Here is a 19558-nt window from a genome sequence, read left to right as displayed (position 1 = left end):
CCTACCTGGTTCTTCTCTTGAAATTTCTTAGAGAAGCGGATAAGAAGCTGAAAATCTCTCTTACTTGCGATACTTGAAATTCCCAGCAACTTCTTACATTAGGCAAAACTGGAAGTCTTAGTTCTTTGTTTGTCTTTTTTCCAACATGCACTGGTAGTTCAATTAGATTGTCTTAAAAATGTTCTTTCTTGTCATTTCAAAACTTTTCAAACTATTTATAATTATCTTGAGTCTTTGAATTCTTGAAGAAAGAGGAAACACGTGTTAACTGCACACGCAGGTTATTTCCATTAAAATTATCGATGAACTTCACATAGAAATCTTCCTGGTTGAAGAACACGCGCAAACGGATGAAGACGCGCGATCAAAATAATCCACACGCGCAAAAAATCCACACGCGCAATAATTCACACGCGCAATAGTCCACACGCGCAATAATGTTCTCCTGCGAGACACGTGAAATAAGAACACCCGCGCTATTGAGTTCAAACGCAACGAAGTGATTCTCACGCGCAAAATCACTCGCGATGGAAAAAACACACGCGCACTCTCATGGCACGCGACGAACAGATTCTCGCGCTTTGTACCCCCGCGCTAAAAATCACACGCGCTTTGTATTTCACACGCGCTTTGTACACCCGCGCTAAAAATCACATGCGCTTTGTATTTCACACGCGCTTTGTATTTCACACGCGCTTTGTACACTCGCGCTAAAAATCACATGCGCTTTGTATTTCACACGCGCTTTATATTTCACACGCGCTTTGTAGTACTCACGCAGCGTATAGCTTTTCGCGCAAAGGATCACCCGCGCAATAAAACACACGCGCGTTTAAAATGGCACGAGACCAACCTCTACTCGCGCTCGGAATACACACGCTAGAAAGCACGCGCTCACTTGAATACGCACGCGACAGTCAAAATCTCGCGCTAAGGAACACCGCACTGGAAACACAAGCGCACTCCGATAGTTCAATAGTTTTAGTAGAAACACTACTTTTAACGAATTTTCAAGGAGACTGTTATTAAGATGAACAGATTTACAGTAGAAATAAAGTCACTTATCTCCTGAGCGAATTCACAAAGATTTCCTGCTTTTCCTATCTTCAAAACGAATTCCTGCCAGCTGAAGACTTCTCCTGAACCCCCAAGAAAGTAGCCGCTCAACTGCTGAGATCTGAAGGATAAAATCCACCAGGCCTAATACTAAAGCAGGAGCAGCCACTGAACACGTCCTCTCAGATGGGGTTTTGATGATGAAAGGCACAGAGTGACAGTTTAGAATGTTCATTGTTGTTCAGCATTGTCTTCCAGCCAATCAGAGCTGTCACTGTGAGGCTCCATCTTGCCTTGGGTCAGAACCAGGATTCTGAATCAACAAGTTAAGGCCTAACCAACTATAATGGAAAACTTCCCACCCACACAAAGCTAATCTGAAAAGGATAATAATAAAAAGGAAACTTGAATAAGAGAAGGAAACCTGACAGTACCCCCCTCCTAATGCCCAGTCTCTGGGCCTATCTTGTGTGGGTTTTTAGCATGAAACTTAGCCACTAAACGGGGGGCATGTACATCAACTGAATCTTCCCAAGATCGTTCCTCCGGTCCATAACCCTCCCAATCAATCAAATACTGCAACCTTCCCCTCACTTTCCTAGAATCCAAAATTTGTTTAACCACAAATTCCTCAGATGAATCCTCCAAAATCACAGGGGAAGGTGGTGTTCTGAATCTAGTTCCTGAACAAACTGGTTTTAAAAGACTAACATGAAAAGTAGGATGTACCTTCAACTGCTTGGGTAATTTCAATCGTACTGCCACAGGGTTGATGATTTTCTCTACCTCAAAAGGGCCCACAAATCTTGGACTGAACTTATTCTTCCCCTTAATTTTCAGGTATCGGGTAGAAAGCCAAACTAAGTCTCCCACCTTATATTCAGGTCCAGTTTTTCTTCTCAAATCGGCATACCTCTTATATTTCAACTTATTTTCTCCCAGAACCTTTTTTGCTCTATCCAAGTTATTTTTCATTATCAACAAACGATCTTCCACTCTAGGATTCCCTGAATCTTCCTCCAACACCTCAAAACTCAGAAAACGAGGATGAAACCCACGACCCAACAAGAAAGGGGACATAGAAGTAGCATCTTTTCCACAATTGTTGTAAGAGAATTCTGCCAACCACACCAAATCCACCCATTCCTCTCTAGCTTGTAAATAACACCTTAAAAACTTCTCCAATTCTTGATTTACTCTCTCCACTTGTCCATTACTTTCCGGATGATACCCAGAAGTCAAACTAACTTCCACTCCAAGTTTCTTACAGAAGGCCCTCCAGAATTTTGAAATAAATTGAGATCCCCTGTCAGAGATAACTTGACTTGGGAGTCCATGTAGTCTAACTACACCTTGCAAAAAACTATGAGCCAGTTTTTCCGCGGTAACCTCTCCCTCTATTGGTAAAAAATGTGCTTCTTTAGTAAGAAGATCGACCACAACAAGAATGGTAGTACAACCTTTATCTTGAGGGAGATCAACTATGAAATCCATAGAAATTGTGTGCCAAGGACGAGGAGGAACAGGTAATGGCTCCAATAACCCATGCGGCTTCCCAACTTGACTTTTCTCTTGTGCACAGACTACACAAGTTTTAACAAAATTCAAGGTGTCTTGGCGAATTTTTTCCCACCAAAAATTCCTTCGAACCAGTTCCAGAGTTTTTCTGAACCCAGGATGTCCTGCTAAAATGGATTCATGACAAATTCTCAAAACCTTTTCTCTCAACTCATCAGTAGGTACATAAAGCTTGTTATCAAAAAAAGGAAGATTGTCTTTCAACTTTCTAGCTGGATCCAGTCTCACCCACTCCTCCATCTTCTGCAAGGACATATTTTGACGAAATTCATTCAAAAAATCAATTTCTTTAATGGCTCCAGCTAACAAAAAACGTTCTGGAGCAATTATAGGTTCTGGTTCTATAATCTCTTTGTCTTCACTTCCAGGAAATTGGCGAGATAACGCATCAGCTTTTTTGTTTTGACTTCCGGGTTTAAAAGTCACAATGAAATCATAATCTGCAAAGAACAAAGACCAACGAAGTTGGCGTGGAGACAAAGTTCTGGCAGATTTTAAAAACAATAAATTTCGATGATCAGTAAGGACCGTTACTGTATGTCTTGCTCCTTTAAGAAAATGTCTCCATTCTTCAAAAGCAGACTTTATTGCTAACAGTTCCCGATCAGCAATTGTGTAGTTCACTTCAGCAGCAGAAAACTTTCTAGAAAAGAATGCAACTGGATGTATTTGACCAGTAGTTTCATTCCTTTGAGAAAGCACCGCCCCCAACGCTAAATTTGAAGCATCCGCCTCCAAAAAAAAAGGTTTAGAAAGATCTGGATGAATTAGAATTGGACTAGAAGTAAATCTTTGTTTTAACTCTTGAAAAGCCTTTTCTGCTTCAAGGTCCCAGTCAAATTTCACTCCTTTTTTCAAAAGCCTCGTTATAGGAGCAACCAACCGAGAAAAACCTTCTATAAATCTCCTATAAAAATTGGCAAATCCTAAGAAACTTTGTATTTCCTTAACCTTAGTAGGAGGGGGCCATTCAAGAACGGCTTGCACTTTTTTAGGATTCATTTCTAAACCCTTAGGTGAAATTATAAAACCTAAAAACTCCACAGAATCGGTATGGAATTGACTTTTTTCCAATTTGGCAAACAAATGATTTTCTCGCAACTTTTGTAACACCAAGCGCACATGTTTCTGATGTTGATCTAGGTCAGAAGAGAAAATCAAAATGTCATCGATATAAACGACAACAAAAATATCCAAGTATTCTCTAAAAACCTCATCAATGAAAAATTGGAAAGCCGCTGGAGTATTACATAGACCGAATGGCATAACTTGATATTCAAGCAGCCCAAATCTGGTCTTAAACGCTGTCTTCCATTCGTCCCCTTCCTGCACACGTACAAGATGGTAAGCTCCTCTCAGATCTAATTTTGAGAAAATATTTGCTCCTTGTATTTGATTAAGCATTTCTGAGATGAGAGGAAGAGGATACCGGTTCTTAATAGTGACTTTGTTAACTGCTCGATAATCTATGCAAGTTCTAAGCGAGCCATCCGGTTTTGGTACAAAAAATAAAGGAGAGGCCGCAGGTGACTTAGAATGACGAATAAATCCTTTGGCCAAATTTTCTGACAAATATTCTTTTAAATAATCATTCTCTTTCTCAGTAAGAGCATATACCCTACTACTAGGCAAAATTGTTCCTGGCTCCAGTTCAATTTTACAATCAAAGGATCTATGGGGTGGTAATTCTCCTGCCACTTTCTCATCAAATACGTCCCAGAAATCTTTATAACACTGGGGAAGTTGACCCACTACAGCTCCCACATCATGACCTCCAATTCCAGTCTCAGCCAGAAAACTAGACACGGAATTACTTTGTTTTACCTCTTCCTCTAAGAGACTTCCTGAAAAACAATTCTCTTTACAAAAATCGGATTGCATGTCAATTGTCCTAGCACTCCAATCAATTAGGGGATTATGGAGAGTAAGCCAAGGCATGCCCAAGATAATCTTCAACAAAGGGGCATCAATTAACTCAAACGAAATTATCTCTTTGTGACCTCCTGATAACTCCAAAGTTAAAGAACCAGTTCTATGAGTAATAGGACCAGAAGATAAACATGTACCATCAACAGCCCTAGCCTGCTCTACAACCTCCTTCAGAATAATTGGAATTCCCAACGATTTGGCCAGACCCCAATCCATGAAATTCCCAGTCGCACCCGAGTCAATCATTACAGGACCATTTCCCTTACACTCCAAATCAAAAAATAAGGATACATTTATGGTTATATGAGGAACCGCTGTCTGCACCGTATTAGCGATCTGTTGTACCTTGCCTGCTGAGGAAGAAGTCTTCTTGGGAGTGTAAGGACAGTTTCCTAAAAAGTGCCCACCTCTTCCACAGTATAAACACAGATTATTATCTCTCCTCCTAGTCTTTACCTCCACTGTCAACGGGCCTCTGATTCTTGGAGATGAATTATTCCCTTTGGGTTTACTCTCTATTTTAGGTCTATCTACTCTAAGTATAGACTTTACATCACTCTGACCATGACGTCTCTCTGCCTTCCTTTCACTCAAACGGAAGTCCAATTGAATAACCAAATCAATCAGACCTTCACAAGTAGGAGGGCGTTCTACTACTCCAGACAAAGCATCCTTTAACTCATCTCTAAGGCCCCGATAAAACAACAAGGCCTGTTTAACCTCGGGCCACTTGCTTTCTAACACAAGGGACTTAAATTGTGTTATATAAGCAATCAAGTCTCTATTGCCTTGTTTTAATTCTAAAAGTTCACCATCTACTTCCAGAGATAACTGTCTTCTATCAAACATTTTTCGGAATATCTCTAAAAAACTGGTATAATTTTCTAAAACCGCACTCTTTTGACTCACCAACAACCCAGCCCAAGCAGATGCCTCCCCAGAAAGATATGACAACATAAATGTTATCTTAGAAGCATCCAATGGAAATAATTCTGGTCTACTCATAAAATGTAATTCACATTGTGTTAAGAACACTCTAAATCTCTTGGAATCCCCATGATAACGTTCTGGGGGCGCCAAAGGAACTGGCATAATTATACTTCTTACCCCTTCTGCCACTGAAGGCGCCCGTTGTATGTGTGGTAACTGATCTTCTCTTTCTAACTCAGGTGGAGAACCTGCGCCCCCTGAAACCTCATCCTCTCTCCTTTCTCCCCTCTGTTGAATTTGTGTAACTTTAACACTTAAGTCATCTACCTTTTGACTAAGTAAGGCATTTTCTTCCCGAGAAATTTTCAACTCCTCCCGTAACTCCCTAATCAAAGATCCTAACATCTCCATGCATTCGTCGGGGTTCATGACAGCTCGGGCGGACTAAATTATTGGCCTTTCATTCTGTCAGGCTGAGAGGTCCTGTATCCGCGGAAGCTGCTGAACCCCCGACAATCCCCCTGAGATGTATTTCCCAGAACTAGTTTTCAATACAGCTCTGTAAACTACACCCCAAAGGGAAAGGGGGAATGGGACAACAAAACAACACCAGGCAGACTGCGTCAAGGCTAATCAGTGCTGAACCTGCAGAGGATAAAGAATAACACATACACTTCCTTAATTCACTTACTTAACCTTATGAATGGGAAGTCATTAATCCTTAACTAATAATTGAGAATCCTACCTGGTTCTTCTCTTGAAATTTCTTAGAGAAGCGGATAAGAAGCTGAAAATCTCTCTTACTTGCGATACTTGAAATTCCCAGCAACTTCTTACATTAGGCAAAACTGGAAGTCTTAGTTCTTTGTTTGTCTTTTTTCCAACATGCACTGGTAGTTCAATTAGATTGTCTTAAAAATGTTCTTTCTTGTCATTTCAAAACTTTTCAAACTATTTATAATTATCTTGAGTCTTTGAATTCTTGAAGAAAGAGGAAACACGTGTTAACTGCACACGCAGGTTATTTCCATTAAAATTATCGATGAACTTCACATAGAAATCTTCCTGGTTGAAGAACACGCGCAAACGGATGAAGACGCGCGATCAAAATAATCCACACGCGCAAAAAATCCACACGCGCAATAATTCACACGCGCAATAGTCCACACGCGCAATAATGTTCTCCTGCGAGACACGTGAAATAAGAACACCCGCGCTATTGAGTTCAAACGCAACAAAGTGATTCTCACGCGCAAAATCACTCGCGATGGAAAAAACACACGCGCACTCTCATGGCACGCGACGAACAGATTCTCGCGCTTTGTACCCCCGCGCTAAAAATCACACGCGCTTTGTATTTCACACGCGCTTTGTACACCCGCGCTAAAAATCACATGCGCTTTGTATTTCACACGCGCTTTGTATTTCACACGCGCTTTGTACACTCGCGCTAAAAATCACACGCGCTTTGTATTTCACACGCGCTTTATATTTCACACGCGCTTTGTAGTACTCACGCAGCGTATAGCTTTTCGCGCAAAGGATCACCCGCGCAATAAAACACACGCGCGTTTAAAATGGCACGTGACCAACCTCTACTCGCGCTCGGAATACACACGCTAGAAAGCACGCGCTCACTTGAATACGCACGCGACAGTCAAAATCTCGCGCTAAGGAACACCGCACTGGAAACACAAGCGCACTCCGATAGTTCAATAGTTTTAGTAGAAACACTACTTTTAACGAATTTTCAAGGAGACTGTTATTAAGATGAACAGATTTACAGTAGAAATAAAGTCACTTATCTCCTGAGCGAATTCACAAAGATTTCCTGCTTTTCCTATCTTCAAAACAAATTCCTGCCAGCTGAAGACTTCTCCTGAACCCCCAAGAATGTAGCCGCTCAACTGCTGAGATCTGAAGGATAAAATCCACCAGGCCTAATACTAAACAGGAGCAGCCACTGAACACGTCCTCTCAGATGGGGTTTTGATGATGAAAGGCACAGAGTGACAGTTTAGAATGTTCATTGTTGTTCAGCATTGTCTTCCAGCCAATCAGAGCTGTCACTGTGAGGCTCCATCTTGCCTTGGGTCAGAACCAGGATTCTGAATCAACAAGTTAAGGCCTAACCAACTATAATGGAAAACTTCCCACCCACACAAAGCTAATCTGAAAAGGATAATAATAAAAAGGAAACTTGAATAAGAGAAGGAAACCTGACAGCCTCTTCGTCCAGGTTTTGCGTGATTTTCTCCAAGGTGTCTGATCTTTCCCCTAGGGATGTCAACTCTGTTTTGAGCTCTTGTACTACTGTTCTCATATCTGTTTTGATGGTCTCAAATTGGGCCTGAATTGTGGCCATAAACTGTGCCTGGAATTCCACAAACCACTTTTTCATATCTTCTCTTGTTGCCATTTCTCCAAACTCTGTGTCTGATCCTGCCTTGTTGGTCTGTCCCTCTTGATTTTTCTTTCTCGTTGAGATTGCGGGCGTTGGTGCTTCTGCGCCCCATAGTTGCGGCAGGCGCTGATCCTGCTTTTGCTGGGGTGACTGTTGGGTATGTTGCGCAGGTTTTCCCCTGGATTTGGACATAGGTGCTGGTGACCGGTTGGTTCCCCCAGGCTTTGTGTCCTTGCCGCTTCCCCTGATGTGTTTTTCAGTCACTGAATTCTTCCGCTGTTTACTCAGTATGTATCATGTCCCTTATCCGGTCGCAGTGGGCGGTTTGGTTTTGTCGGATCTTATGGGAGTTCTGGGGTCGTGTGTTTGTATTTTCCTGGGCCTTTCGTGGGTCTCCTTTCCTCTGCCCAGCGTGTGGAGCTTTATGGGTTTGGCGCCCCTGATGTTGGCCACCCCGGTGCTGGGTGCTGCTTTTTGTGAGAGTTATCCTCCCCCTGGGGTTAATGGGGTCTCCTCTACCCCTTAGAGATTGTGATCGTATGGTTCTCTTCCCCCAGAGGGAATCTGCCTCCTCCGTAGGTTCTTTCTCTGTATTCCTTTTGCGCCTGTTTACCTACGACTTTTACGGTTTCCCTTCTTCCTCGCTCTTCTCCCCTGCCACCCCCGCGGCTGTGCCCCTTCCGCAGCTCGCGTGTAATGTACCTGATTACGATGAGAGCCACATTAGTGTACTCCCGTGGGCTGTCTCCGTCTGCCGGGTCCGGGACTTCCTCCACTGCCGTGCCTTCTGAATCTAGGTTTAAGGCCTCTCCTTAATCTCCAACTGCGTACCGTTTCTTCCTTAGTTTTCTTGGCGTATCTCGGGATCACATTTCCTCCGAGTCTCCTGGTTCCCCTGGATTCTTCTCTTTGAGCACGTTTCTTGGGGCCGCTTACCCCGCGGGGGCTGTCCCAGTGCCTGGTTACTCGCGGCGCTATGGCAGCGTTTGTGCCTTCTCCTCACTATCCTGCTTATGGAGCCTTTTGCGTGATGCCTCCCGCTACATAATATCGCCGGGAAACGGTTGTGGCGATATTATATGGGTGACCATATATATGGGGATAGGGGCAGCCAAAAAAAAAAAAGGGTTTGGGGGTGGCGGGGGTGTCCCCCGCATGTTCCATGCAATAATGTCCCCACAAAAAAACAGCCATTTTTCGGCGATATTTTTGCATGCCGATATTTTTGTGGGGACATTATTTCATGGAATCAGGAAAAGGGACTACAAACCAGGTATATAAAAGTCACTATATTAAGCATCTCCTAACTTATTTTTACACTTAGGGCCTGATTCACAGAAGTGTTTTATAATGGTGGAATACCATAGGAAAAGGCCCTTATTTAGTACTAGCTTGTGAGATTTCTTGGGACTTTTAACAACAGATGTCTCTATGATACCAGACTGAAATGTCCTCATTTCATTAACTTAGGAATGGAGAAAGTCAGAGTTGGCCTTGCCCGTTTTCAAAGTGAATGTTGGTTGTGTCAGGAGTCATTCTGGCCCTTCCTGGATACAAGCATGTGACCTGCAGGTTACAAAATGATCTATATTGCTGGTTCTAAAATTATATGTAAAACAGCTGCCATTGCTTTGAATAAACATTTGGGGAATGTTGCCATGTAGCAAATCAATGATGTGACCATTTCGTGTACAACCATCTTATCATGTTTCAGCGTCCATGCCGTGTTAATCTGACCTTTTTAGCTTCATCCTGATGATTATAAAGCACTGCCTTTATTTCCACATGTTCATTCCTGACGACTGAGTAAGGCAGTTTCAGATCCACAAAGAACTCTTTCCTAATAACCATCTCAAGTGGTTGTGAGACACAGATACCTGGAGGCAAATTGAGAAAGAAAGAGAGAAGGAAAAGAGAGGGAGTCATCAGTATGCACATTAAAAAGAAGGAAATGATAGTGTAATTTATTAGACAACTGCACATGACATGGCTACTGGTGTGGAAAAGAACATTCCAAATTAATTTAATTATGTGACTTGCCAGAGTTGGGTACCACCCACCCACGCTGTTCTTATAATGCAGTTTGAATCTACCAAGATCTCATCACAAGCACATAAAACATGTTTTTAACTGTGGTCATTTATACTGGCGTGAAGACTCTTCCATTTATTTACGGCTATTACTCATCAAAACCTCATCTCCCTCTTTTACAGTCTTTGTCATCAGTCAGTCCTATAAATAATATGTTATGTTTCTTAATTTGTGAGATTAGTGAATCGTTCTGCTGCTACTAATGCCGCACTATTTCGATTTCTCTTTTAAAATTAGGCCATTCCTTCCAAAGTGAGCTGTTTAGGTTTAACTCCTTTACACATATAATATTGCCTTCTGTGGTATCCTGTATATAAAGTTCAGACTGAAGGCTTGCAGTTTGGGAGGACAAAAATTAACAAATAGCAAACATATAGCAACATAGCGGTTATACATATTTTTTGGGATTTTAGTATTGATTACCCCACTCGCCCTACTTCTCTCCCTCTTGTGCGCCCCTCCTCCCCTGCTTTCCCCACCTATTCCTGCTCTGCTGCTGTCACCTGTCAGGCTCTGTTCCTGGTGAAACAGAATCAGAGGAGTTCACATTCAGACAAATGAAGGGTGCCTTGGCGCTTGGGTGAACACCGTGGTAACCTCACTGCAACCCCCAAGACCACTTTCGCCACATTGCGTTCAAAGGGAGATGCGGTCTTGGACCAGCGACTTCTGCATCATGTGTTACGTTGAATTTTAAGATCTAATTTGTGTCTTGTGCCAGTCCAAATTGTAACGATTCCCATTTTTTATATGATGCTGAAATTAATTTTGGTTGTTGATGACACATGTTGTTTCAAAATTGTCCATGTATAGGTTCGCAATATCTGGCGCGAACGTCGCCCCATGCTGATCCCATGGATCTGTTGGTATATTTTTGTTTCAATCAGGAAAAAATTCTCAGTTAAAGCCAATCTTGTGCATTCTAGAATAAAGTCGAAACGCGTTGACATAACATCCCAGAGATATATTTTTTTGAGAAATAACGTGCTTGCACTCAACAAATTTGGGTGATGACATTTTGTGAAAACCAGAAAATATTGTGACTAGATGAAAGAATAGATAACCTGTGTGTAATATATATATATATTTTAGTCATGTTTTGTCATGTGATGTGTTTTGTATAATTTGTGAAAGTAAAAGAAAATTATTCTTATGAAATAAATGATGCTATATGTTTTCTGAACATTAGCACAAGAACTTGAGTTTGAGTCTGGGGTTCTCATATCGTTTGATGAACAGGAGATAGGGGTAGCCTCTGTTTCATTTTTCTAGCTCAGCTTGACCTTACCCTATTAACACACAGTCCCCCCCAAAAACTAAAAGGTGTGGGTATGACCTATTGTATATATATCTATTCAAAACCAGACATGGTAGGTTACAAGTTATTAGTTCCACCTCATTTCTGTGGTGTTCCTCGTACTCCTAACTAACCTATTGTTTTCTTTACTGCAGACTGAGAGAGAACCAGGAGGTATTCCTTCCCACCTTTGCATCCGAGTATTCTGCATACAGTGTGTGTGACTCCACTGGTGCAGTGCTCTCAGGAGTTTGTTTGTTTGTTTGTTATTCATTCAATATGGCGCGCAAAGCCCAGAGGTAACAGGGCGCAACACAGAACAGGAAGGGATTAGTTTCTTACCTGTAACTCCATTTCTCCAGCATTGGTATCTTTCATGGATTCACATGCTTAAAATATTCCCCGTCGTCAGGCTGGGAACCCTCGGTACCTTTATAAAGACGTTTTCCATAGGAAAAATTTCGACACTTCTGTGTCCTATTTACGTCGTTGTGGGCCGCTTACGCATGCCCCAATAGGACATAGCGGTATAAATGCCCCACCCCTGCGGCTCCCATCAGATTCCAACCATCTTCCAAAGTAGTGGGATCACCTCGCGTCATCTACTATTTTTGCTAGGTTGTTTCGTCGTTTTTTCCTAATGTCTGGAAAAGCTCTTTTTCGTCCGTGTGCGACATGCAGATTAAAGAAGGTGTATGAAGGAGATGGCCATATGGACTGTATATATTGTCTCCACCCTCACCATTCGGCAGACAATTGTGACATCTGTAAAGGTTTCTCCCAGAAGACTCTCAAAGACCGGAATAGGGCGTTGGTGGCTTGGTTGAACGACAGAGCGGGTGCGTACCCCCCTTCGGAGGTAGGCTCCACGCATAGCTTGGCCTCAACAACTAAATCTTTAGGGGCCCCCCACCGTTCAGCAGCTGAATTTCACTGACCCTTCTTATCGATGTAATAGCTACTAAGAAGGCTTATAAATCAGGTGTTTGAGACTGCTTTTCTGCAAGGGCTCGAATGGGGGGCCATGAGTTTAGCTAGCACCACGTTAAGGTCCCATCCTGGTGGTGGGTTTGAAATTGGAGGGTGAAGTCTCTTTACTCCTTCCATGAAGGCTTTAACCACTGGTACTTTCCACCACGATACCTTGGAATGGGAGGTGGTGTATGGTGACAGAGCTGCCAGGTGTACCTTTAGTGAGTTAAAAACCAACCCTGCGTCCAGCAGGTGGAGCATGTATTTGACAATTGTGGAAGGAGTGCAATCAACAGGGTTGATTTGCTTATTCTGGCACCAGATAACGAATCCTCTCCATTTGTCAAAGTAGCAGTGCCTCGTGTTTGGCTTCCAAGACTCTTTTAGGATGTCCATACATCTCTGCGGCAAATTGAGATGTCCAAACTCTATGACCTCAGGAGCCATGCTGCCAGGTTCATTGAGTTGGGTTGAGGATGCACTTTCTGACCCTGGTGCTGGGACAGTAGGTTGTACCAGCCCGGGAGTTTGATGGGTTCGCACACCGATAGTCTGCGTAAGTGTGGGAACCACGGTTGTCTTTCCCACACGGGAGCAACCAGGACGAGTGTCATCAATTCTCTGTTCACCACCTTCCTGATGAGGTGTTGGTGGAAAAGCGTACGCAAACATCCCTGACCAGTTCATCCACAGGGCGTTCCCTGTGAGTCTGGTTGGGGGAACCTGGATGCGAATCCTGGGCACTGTCTGTTTTCGCTTGTGGCGAATAGGTCTATAGTGGGGAAACCCCACTGAGACAATATATCTTCTACGATTTCTCTGTGTAGACACCATTCGTGTTCCTCTGGGAGCGGATCTCTGCTCAAAGCTTCCGCCAGAGAATTGAGATCCCCTGGAACATGTTGAGATGACAGGAAGATGTTCCGTCTGAGTGCCCATATCCAAATTTTCTGAGCAAGCTTGGACAGTTTTGGCGAACGAGTCCCTCCTTGCTTGTTCAGGTAAAAAACGGCTGTAGTGGTGTCCGTCCGGATCTGCACTGACAGGTTCAACAGGTAGGGCTCGAACGGTTGAAGCGCTATGAAAACTGCCAGAAGCTCTAGCAGGTTGATTTGATTCTTGGCCACTGAGTCAGACCAGAGACCCTGAGCTGTGTGGTGGAGATGGTGAGCTTCCCTCCCCGACAGGCATGTGTCCGTTGTGACTACCGCCTGTATTTCGGGATTGTAAAAGAGTTTCCCCTTGGACAGATTTTCTCTTGTCCACTATTGAAGACTTTGTACAAGTGTTGGCGAAACGACCACTAGATCGTCCCACTGACCACTTGCCTGAGACCACTGTTTTGCCAACCATTCTTGCATGGGTTGCATGCGCAGGTGCGTGTGGGGGACCTGGTAAATACATGACGCCATCATGCCCAGCAAACGCATTGCTTTGCATACCGTTATCTGGCGACCGGCCTGATATTGCAGAATTTGCAGCAGTATATTCCGAATTCTTTCCTCTGATGGAAAGGCCAACCCCTCTTGTGTGTTTAGGACAGCTCCTAGGAACTGTTTGGAGGTGCTTGGCACAAGACATGACTTTTTCTCATTTATGGAGAAACCTAATTCGAAGAGGAGGTCGATCGTTCTTTGAATGTTTGTTCTGCAAATTACTGGGGTCTCCCCCGTGATGAGCCAGTCGTCCAAATAAGGGTACACTGGGATTGCCTCCCTGCGTAGGTGTGCCGCCGCCACCGCCAGTACCTTGGTGAATACCCTTGGATCCGAGGCTATCCCGAAGGGCAGTACCTTGAACTGGTAGTGCTGTCTGTCCACCTAGAAGCGCAAGTATCTTTTGTGCGCTGGGAACATGGAAATATGAAAATAAGCATCTTTCATGTCCAATGTTGCCATGTAATCTCCCTTTTTTAGGAGGGGGATTACCTCTTGGAGAGTAGTCATGCGAAATTTTTGGGGCTTGACATACTTGTTAGCAGGCCTTAAGTCCAATACTGGGCGTATTGACAAATCTTTTTTTGGCACAAGGAAGTTGAATAAATACCCTTGTTTACCTGGTGTCCCGGGACGAGTTCTATTGCGTCCTTTGCTAGAAGATTGGCGATCACTTCGAGGAGGATCTTCTGGTGGTCTAATGAGTGTACTCTTTGACGTGGCGGATGGTCTCGGGGACGCTTGGGTGAAGTTGGTAATGCGTCCCCCTACAGGGGATGCATGAGAAGGGACCCTGAAGGGAACGTCACTGTTTTGGTGGAGGCGTGCCGCCGCCTCTACTGGGGCTGCCTCTACCCTTACCACGTCCTCTCTTATTACCCCTGCCATAACACTGGGTAGACAGCTGGTTGTTGTTGTTCTATTGTGTACCCTGCCCCTGGGAATAGTTTGTTCCTCTCTGGGAATTCTGTCCGCGTGGGCGACGAAAATTGCCATTCCCTCTTTGATTTGTTTTTTTTTTTGGTTAATCGGCCTAGGGATTTGAGAGTCTTCGTACTCATCCTTGGCATTTTTCAGGGCATCCTCTACCGCCTTCCCAAACAGTAGATCTGTCTCCACCGGTTTGTCTATCAATGATGCTTGTGTTTCGGGTTTGAACCCAGATTGGCGTAACCAAGCATGTCTTTTGATAACAGTGCTTTCTGCTATCAATCTGCTGGCGTTATCCGTGGCACTGGTGGTAGTTGTAACTCGCCAGTAGGGTGGTGGAGTTGGCGATCCTAGTCTGGTAGACGGAAGTGGAGGCTACTTTCCTACCCAAGCCATAAATCTTCTTGCTCTCCTTGTCGGGAGGAGCATCGGACGATGACAGGGGTGTTCCCGCCCTCTTTCGTGTGTTCGTAACTACCAGGGAGTCTGGTTTCAGTTGCCCCCTTATGTACAGCGGGTCTGATTGGGCTGCACTGAAAAGTTTCTCGATCCTGGGGTTTACTGCCTGGTGAGGTTGCGATTTACAAGGGAAGGGTCTATCCTCCTTTGTATCGACTTAAGGATAGGGATGGCCTGGGCAACAGGTCTCCTTTCTCCCACGAATTCCTCGGCAAAGTCCCTCTCTTCCTGTGCTCCCTGGGTGTCAATGTGGAAGTGTTCTGCTGCTCTGGACAGAACTTCATTCAGGAGAGATTGGTTGTCGACCGGGGAGTCGGTAACTGGGGGATCTTTGTCTACTGGGGAATCTACCCTGTAGGTTTCTGGGTCGTCCTCTTCCTCCTCTTGGTCCTCATTTTCCCCATAGTAGCTCGTCCCAGATTGGTCTCCCAACATGCCCAAATCAGGATCCTCAATAAAGTGTGAATCCTCATTATATTGAGAGTAGTGCTGTATACAGAAAGGGTTCGAAGACCGCGTTGGTGCTTCAACCCGGGACTTCTTACTTGGGGGTATCGGGTCCCTAGAACCAGAGGGTGAAGCCCCGTCAGGGGTATATAAGAGGAAGTGTTCAGGATTCTTGGCATAGAAATCTGCCAAAGACAACATCCTAGATATAACTCTGTCTATGTCGTCACTAGACCATTCCTTTGAGCTGGGAATGACTCTTTCCTGGGAGAGTTTTCCCGTCTTGTCCTGACTGGACTTATGTGTTTGTGAAGGGGTCTTTAAAATGACAGAGGACTGAGACTTGTTCGTCTGTTTTTGCCTGTTTTGCCTGTTTTTGCCTCTCTGACTGCTTCTGAGGTGTGGAAGAAGGTACAGAATGCTTCTTTAGTTGTTTTCCCCCCTCCCCATGGGTGGAAGAGTGTTTACCCTGTTTATTCTGCCCTTCAGAGCCTTTCGACATCTGGCGTAGAGGTTCAGGGGTAGTGGCCTATCTCTAGAGTGTGGAGGTTGGGACTCGGGAACAGCTGTTAAGCGGTCTGCTGACACCGACTCCTGGAGTGCGGCTTCGGGATCGAGGTCGGCTTCGTCTTCCGATGATCGAACCTCCATTACCTTAGGGAGTGAGGCACTCTTGGCAACAGTGGATGGCTGCCTGGAGTGATGCGGCGATCTAGATCGAGAACGCCCAGAGGACACCGATTCGGTGGACCGTTCTCTGTGTGCCTCTTTCTGAGAACTCAAAGTGCGCGTCGAGTCTCGGTGGGACTTATGTTTGGTGGAAGTGGTGTGGGTAGTGCTTGTGTTGCTGGGTGTTTCCCCATAGCCGCCCTGCCGGATGACCTTCCAAGGTCGGGGACTTGCGCTTGGCTGTCTCTCGATGCCACGTTGCCCTCGCCGTCCGAAAGCACGGCGTCGCTGCCATCGCTGAAGCTGCTCTCCGCTGCCATGGCCTCTTTCCGCTTGGCGTGGTGGGCCCAACGCTTGATCGAACAGTCCTTTAGTGTTTTCGGTTTAAACCTACTACATGCTCTCCAGTTCGCCTCGGGGTGGTCCCTCTGCAAGCAGAGGTTGCACGTGGCGTGTCTGTCAACCCAAGGGTACTTGCGGTTGCACTTGGGGCAAAATTGGAAAGGGGTACCCTCCATACACACCTTGTGGCAGCGCGCTAATGATTGTAGGAATATATATAGAAGATGTACCTATATATAAAAGAGTGTAGAGTATGTGCCACCCCCCACTCTCCCTACTTGCAGGGCCGAGGCCAGAGGCCTTCCAAGACCCAGGCCGAGGCCAGAGGCCTTCCGAGGCGAAGTCCGTTGTGCAGCTGTCGACGGTTGAATCCTTCTCCGGGCCGACGTCGAGTGTCGAACTTCGGTGGCTTGACGTTGGGGTGGAGAAATGGGGAAATATTAAGATATTTTAGCAAAATTGTGGCTAAGGCCAGGAACTCCGCGGGATGCTTCCGACCAGTATGGCGGAAAAAAACAATCTGAGGGTCCACTGTACCCATGAGGGATCATGGGTACAGTGGACGTCACACTAGGGATAGTATTACTGGCATGCCCTGTGTCGACGCCCATTTTCGAGTTTCTAAAAACAAACTGTAATACTCTGCAGCTTCCACTAGATGTCAGCCTATGCACAGCATGTGATCTAAGCAGATTCCACAAGCCTCAGAAATACAAATATACATACAACATTTTACATTTCAGCAGGTCAGTTTATGTACATATATACAGTTAGGTTGGCTAGGGCCTGTTAATGTGCAGGGGCGCTGTTCAGTCATGGGGATCGTTGGAACGTAACCAGTTGAGAGTGTTTCGCCTAAAGCTGTAGTAGGATTGGTCAGTTCTGATGTTGAGTGGGAGGGCATTCCAGTGTTGGGTTGCTATGACAGGGAAGCTAGTCTGAATTTGGGTACTTGTAGGCAGTAAGAGTTGGACAACCTGGTGGGTCGGGTGGAGGTTCTTTTTACTATTCTGGTTGCGAGGTATGGGGGGGCTGCATTGTTTAAGCATTTGAAGCATTTGAAAGTGAAGGTGAGTGATGCTGTTTTAAGTGAGATGTGGTCACAGATTTTGAGCCATTTATGTTCTCTTCTCTTGTTGGATATGTGTTCCTTTTATGGTAAGTTAAGGGCTGTTCTGAGTGCGTTGTTTTGCAGAGTTTGAAGTTTGTCTGTTATGTATTTGTTGGCTCCTAGGTACATGGCATTACAATAGTCGAGTCCGGACAGTATTAGGGCATTGGTGATGGTGATGCAGCTAGCTTGGGAGAGGAATGCTCTACTTGCCCTGATAAGCTTGCACGTGTAAGCGGTAGAGGATGCTAGTGAGTTCACTTGTGTTTTTAGTGACAGGGCTGAGTCAGGTGAAAGCCTAGAGTTTTCACTGTTTTGGCAACTGTGATAGTGTTGCCATCAATGTTAAATGCCTTGTAGTTGGAACTGAGCTTAGGCCGTGTTTGGCCATCCATGCCTGAATGATGAGGTATATTTTGTTTACCAAGGCCGTATCTGAGTCGAAGTTGCCGAAAGGGGTATGAGGATCTGGGTGTCATCTGCATAATTAGTGTACACCCAGTCTATCCAACTTGTCAAATAGGGGCTTGGTAAAGATGTTGTAGAGGGTAGGGGAGACGCAGAAGCCCTGGGGTTATTTTGATAGGGTCTGCTGAGGCTAATGAGGAGAAGACTCTCATGGTTCGATTGTCCAAGAATGATTGGATCCAGGCTATGGCCTCTTTTGAGAAGTGGGCAGCCGAGGCCAGGTGTCATTGGAGGAAAGTCATTGTACAACATCATGGTCCCGTTGCGAGATGCAATAATCAACAGATCTGACAGTCACCGGACCCTACCTGCAACCTCCAAGGTGAATATCCCCCATTTATAATGCTGCACTGCTTTCTAGCTATGTAAAGTTTTTATAAATCACACATATGACCAATATAAATATTGTATCAGATTAGTAGGTTGTGACCTTTCTTTGTATCAACCTCACCAGTTCCTAACCACTCATTTTGCAGTATCCAAGAAGTGTGCTCATAATCTGCTGGTCCGAAGATGGTATTGCTTCAAGAGATATAGTAAACATCCCAAATAGGAACATCTGCTAATTTTCTGTCATACTCACACTCTGCAGATATGTGTTGTGAAACATACATGCACCCATTGCCCCTCATGCAATTCCTCCAAATATGTTCTGAACATTTAGGTTCATCACATACAAATGGCTAAGTGTATAGTGACAATCAAACATAACGTGTTATGCTTGGTGGCCTGTTTGCTTCCCTTCGTCGCTCTTCCCAGCTTTCTTTGTCAATACTTAACCCCATGTTTTGTATTTCGTCAAACAGCTTGTTTTGATGTTACCTATGGATTGGCACTGAAGACTTTTCGTTGAGTTCAAGATGAGGACTCAAAGTTAGATTGATATTGTACTGGGCTGCATCGAGTGCCCAGTTTCAAGGTATTTTACAGCCCATTATGTTCCATTCAACTGACTTAATTTAGCCATTACTGAAAATTCCTGAGTATAGTGGACATTCTCCTTCATGGCAATTACCAAACAATGTTGCATTCAACACTGGTGAAAAGTACTTGCTGTAAACTGCTTTGCAGATAAAGAATTACATGTTTCAAGCCAGGTTGCCCTCTGAGTACTTTCGCATAAAGCTGTATGTGTGCTTTTTCTGCATGGTCATATTATGTCCAGATTACTCTGCCCACATATGCCTTGTCCGTATGTGTCCGATGTTTCTTGGACTCCGTGCTTAATGATTCACAGACTATACAGAACGTTGTGGCTTTCTAACAAAAGGCTACGTTAGAGAAAGTCAAAGCTCTTTATCTTAGGACGCTATTTCTTATGCTTGCTTCTATGGCTTCATACCACCATATATGAAACACAGCAATTTAGTTTATGCACCCACAAGTACAACAAAGTATTTATTTATTGAATGTATATAGCGTCTTTATCCAAGGCACTG

General features: G+C 44.5%; 1 protein-coding gene across 2 annotated transcripts in view; it reads right to left on the bottom strand.

The window, feature by feature from the left end:
- The window catches only part of LOC138447740 (complement C3-like), a 2843165-nt gene that overhangs the window by 1774474 nt on the left and 1049133 nt on the right, over positions 1-19558 (bottom strand). For both annotated transcript variants that reach the window (XM_069604045.1, XM_069604046.1), the window contains exon 20: positions 9635-9774. In XM_069604045.1, the coding sequence (XP_069460146.1) occupies positions 9635-9774 (140 nt within the window). The remainder of the gene's footprint in view (positions 1-9634; positions 9775-19558) is intronic.

Source organism: Ambystoma mexicanum, chromosome 3q (genome assembly GCF_040938575.1).
Source record: "Ambystoma mexicanum isolate Mex_15411 chromosome 3q, UKY_AmexF1_1, whole genome shotgun sequence".
NCBI lineage: Eukaryota > Metazoa > Chordata > Amphibia > Caudata > Ambystomatidae > Ambystoma > Ambystoma mexicanum.
The sequence above is the reverse complement of the archived record's forward strand: the minus strand, read 5'-3'. Positions and strand labels throughout refer to the sequence as shown.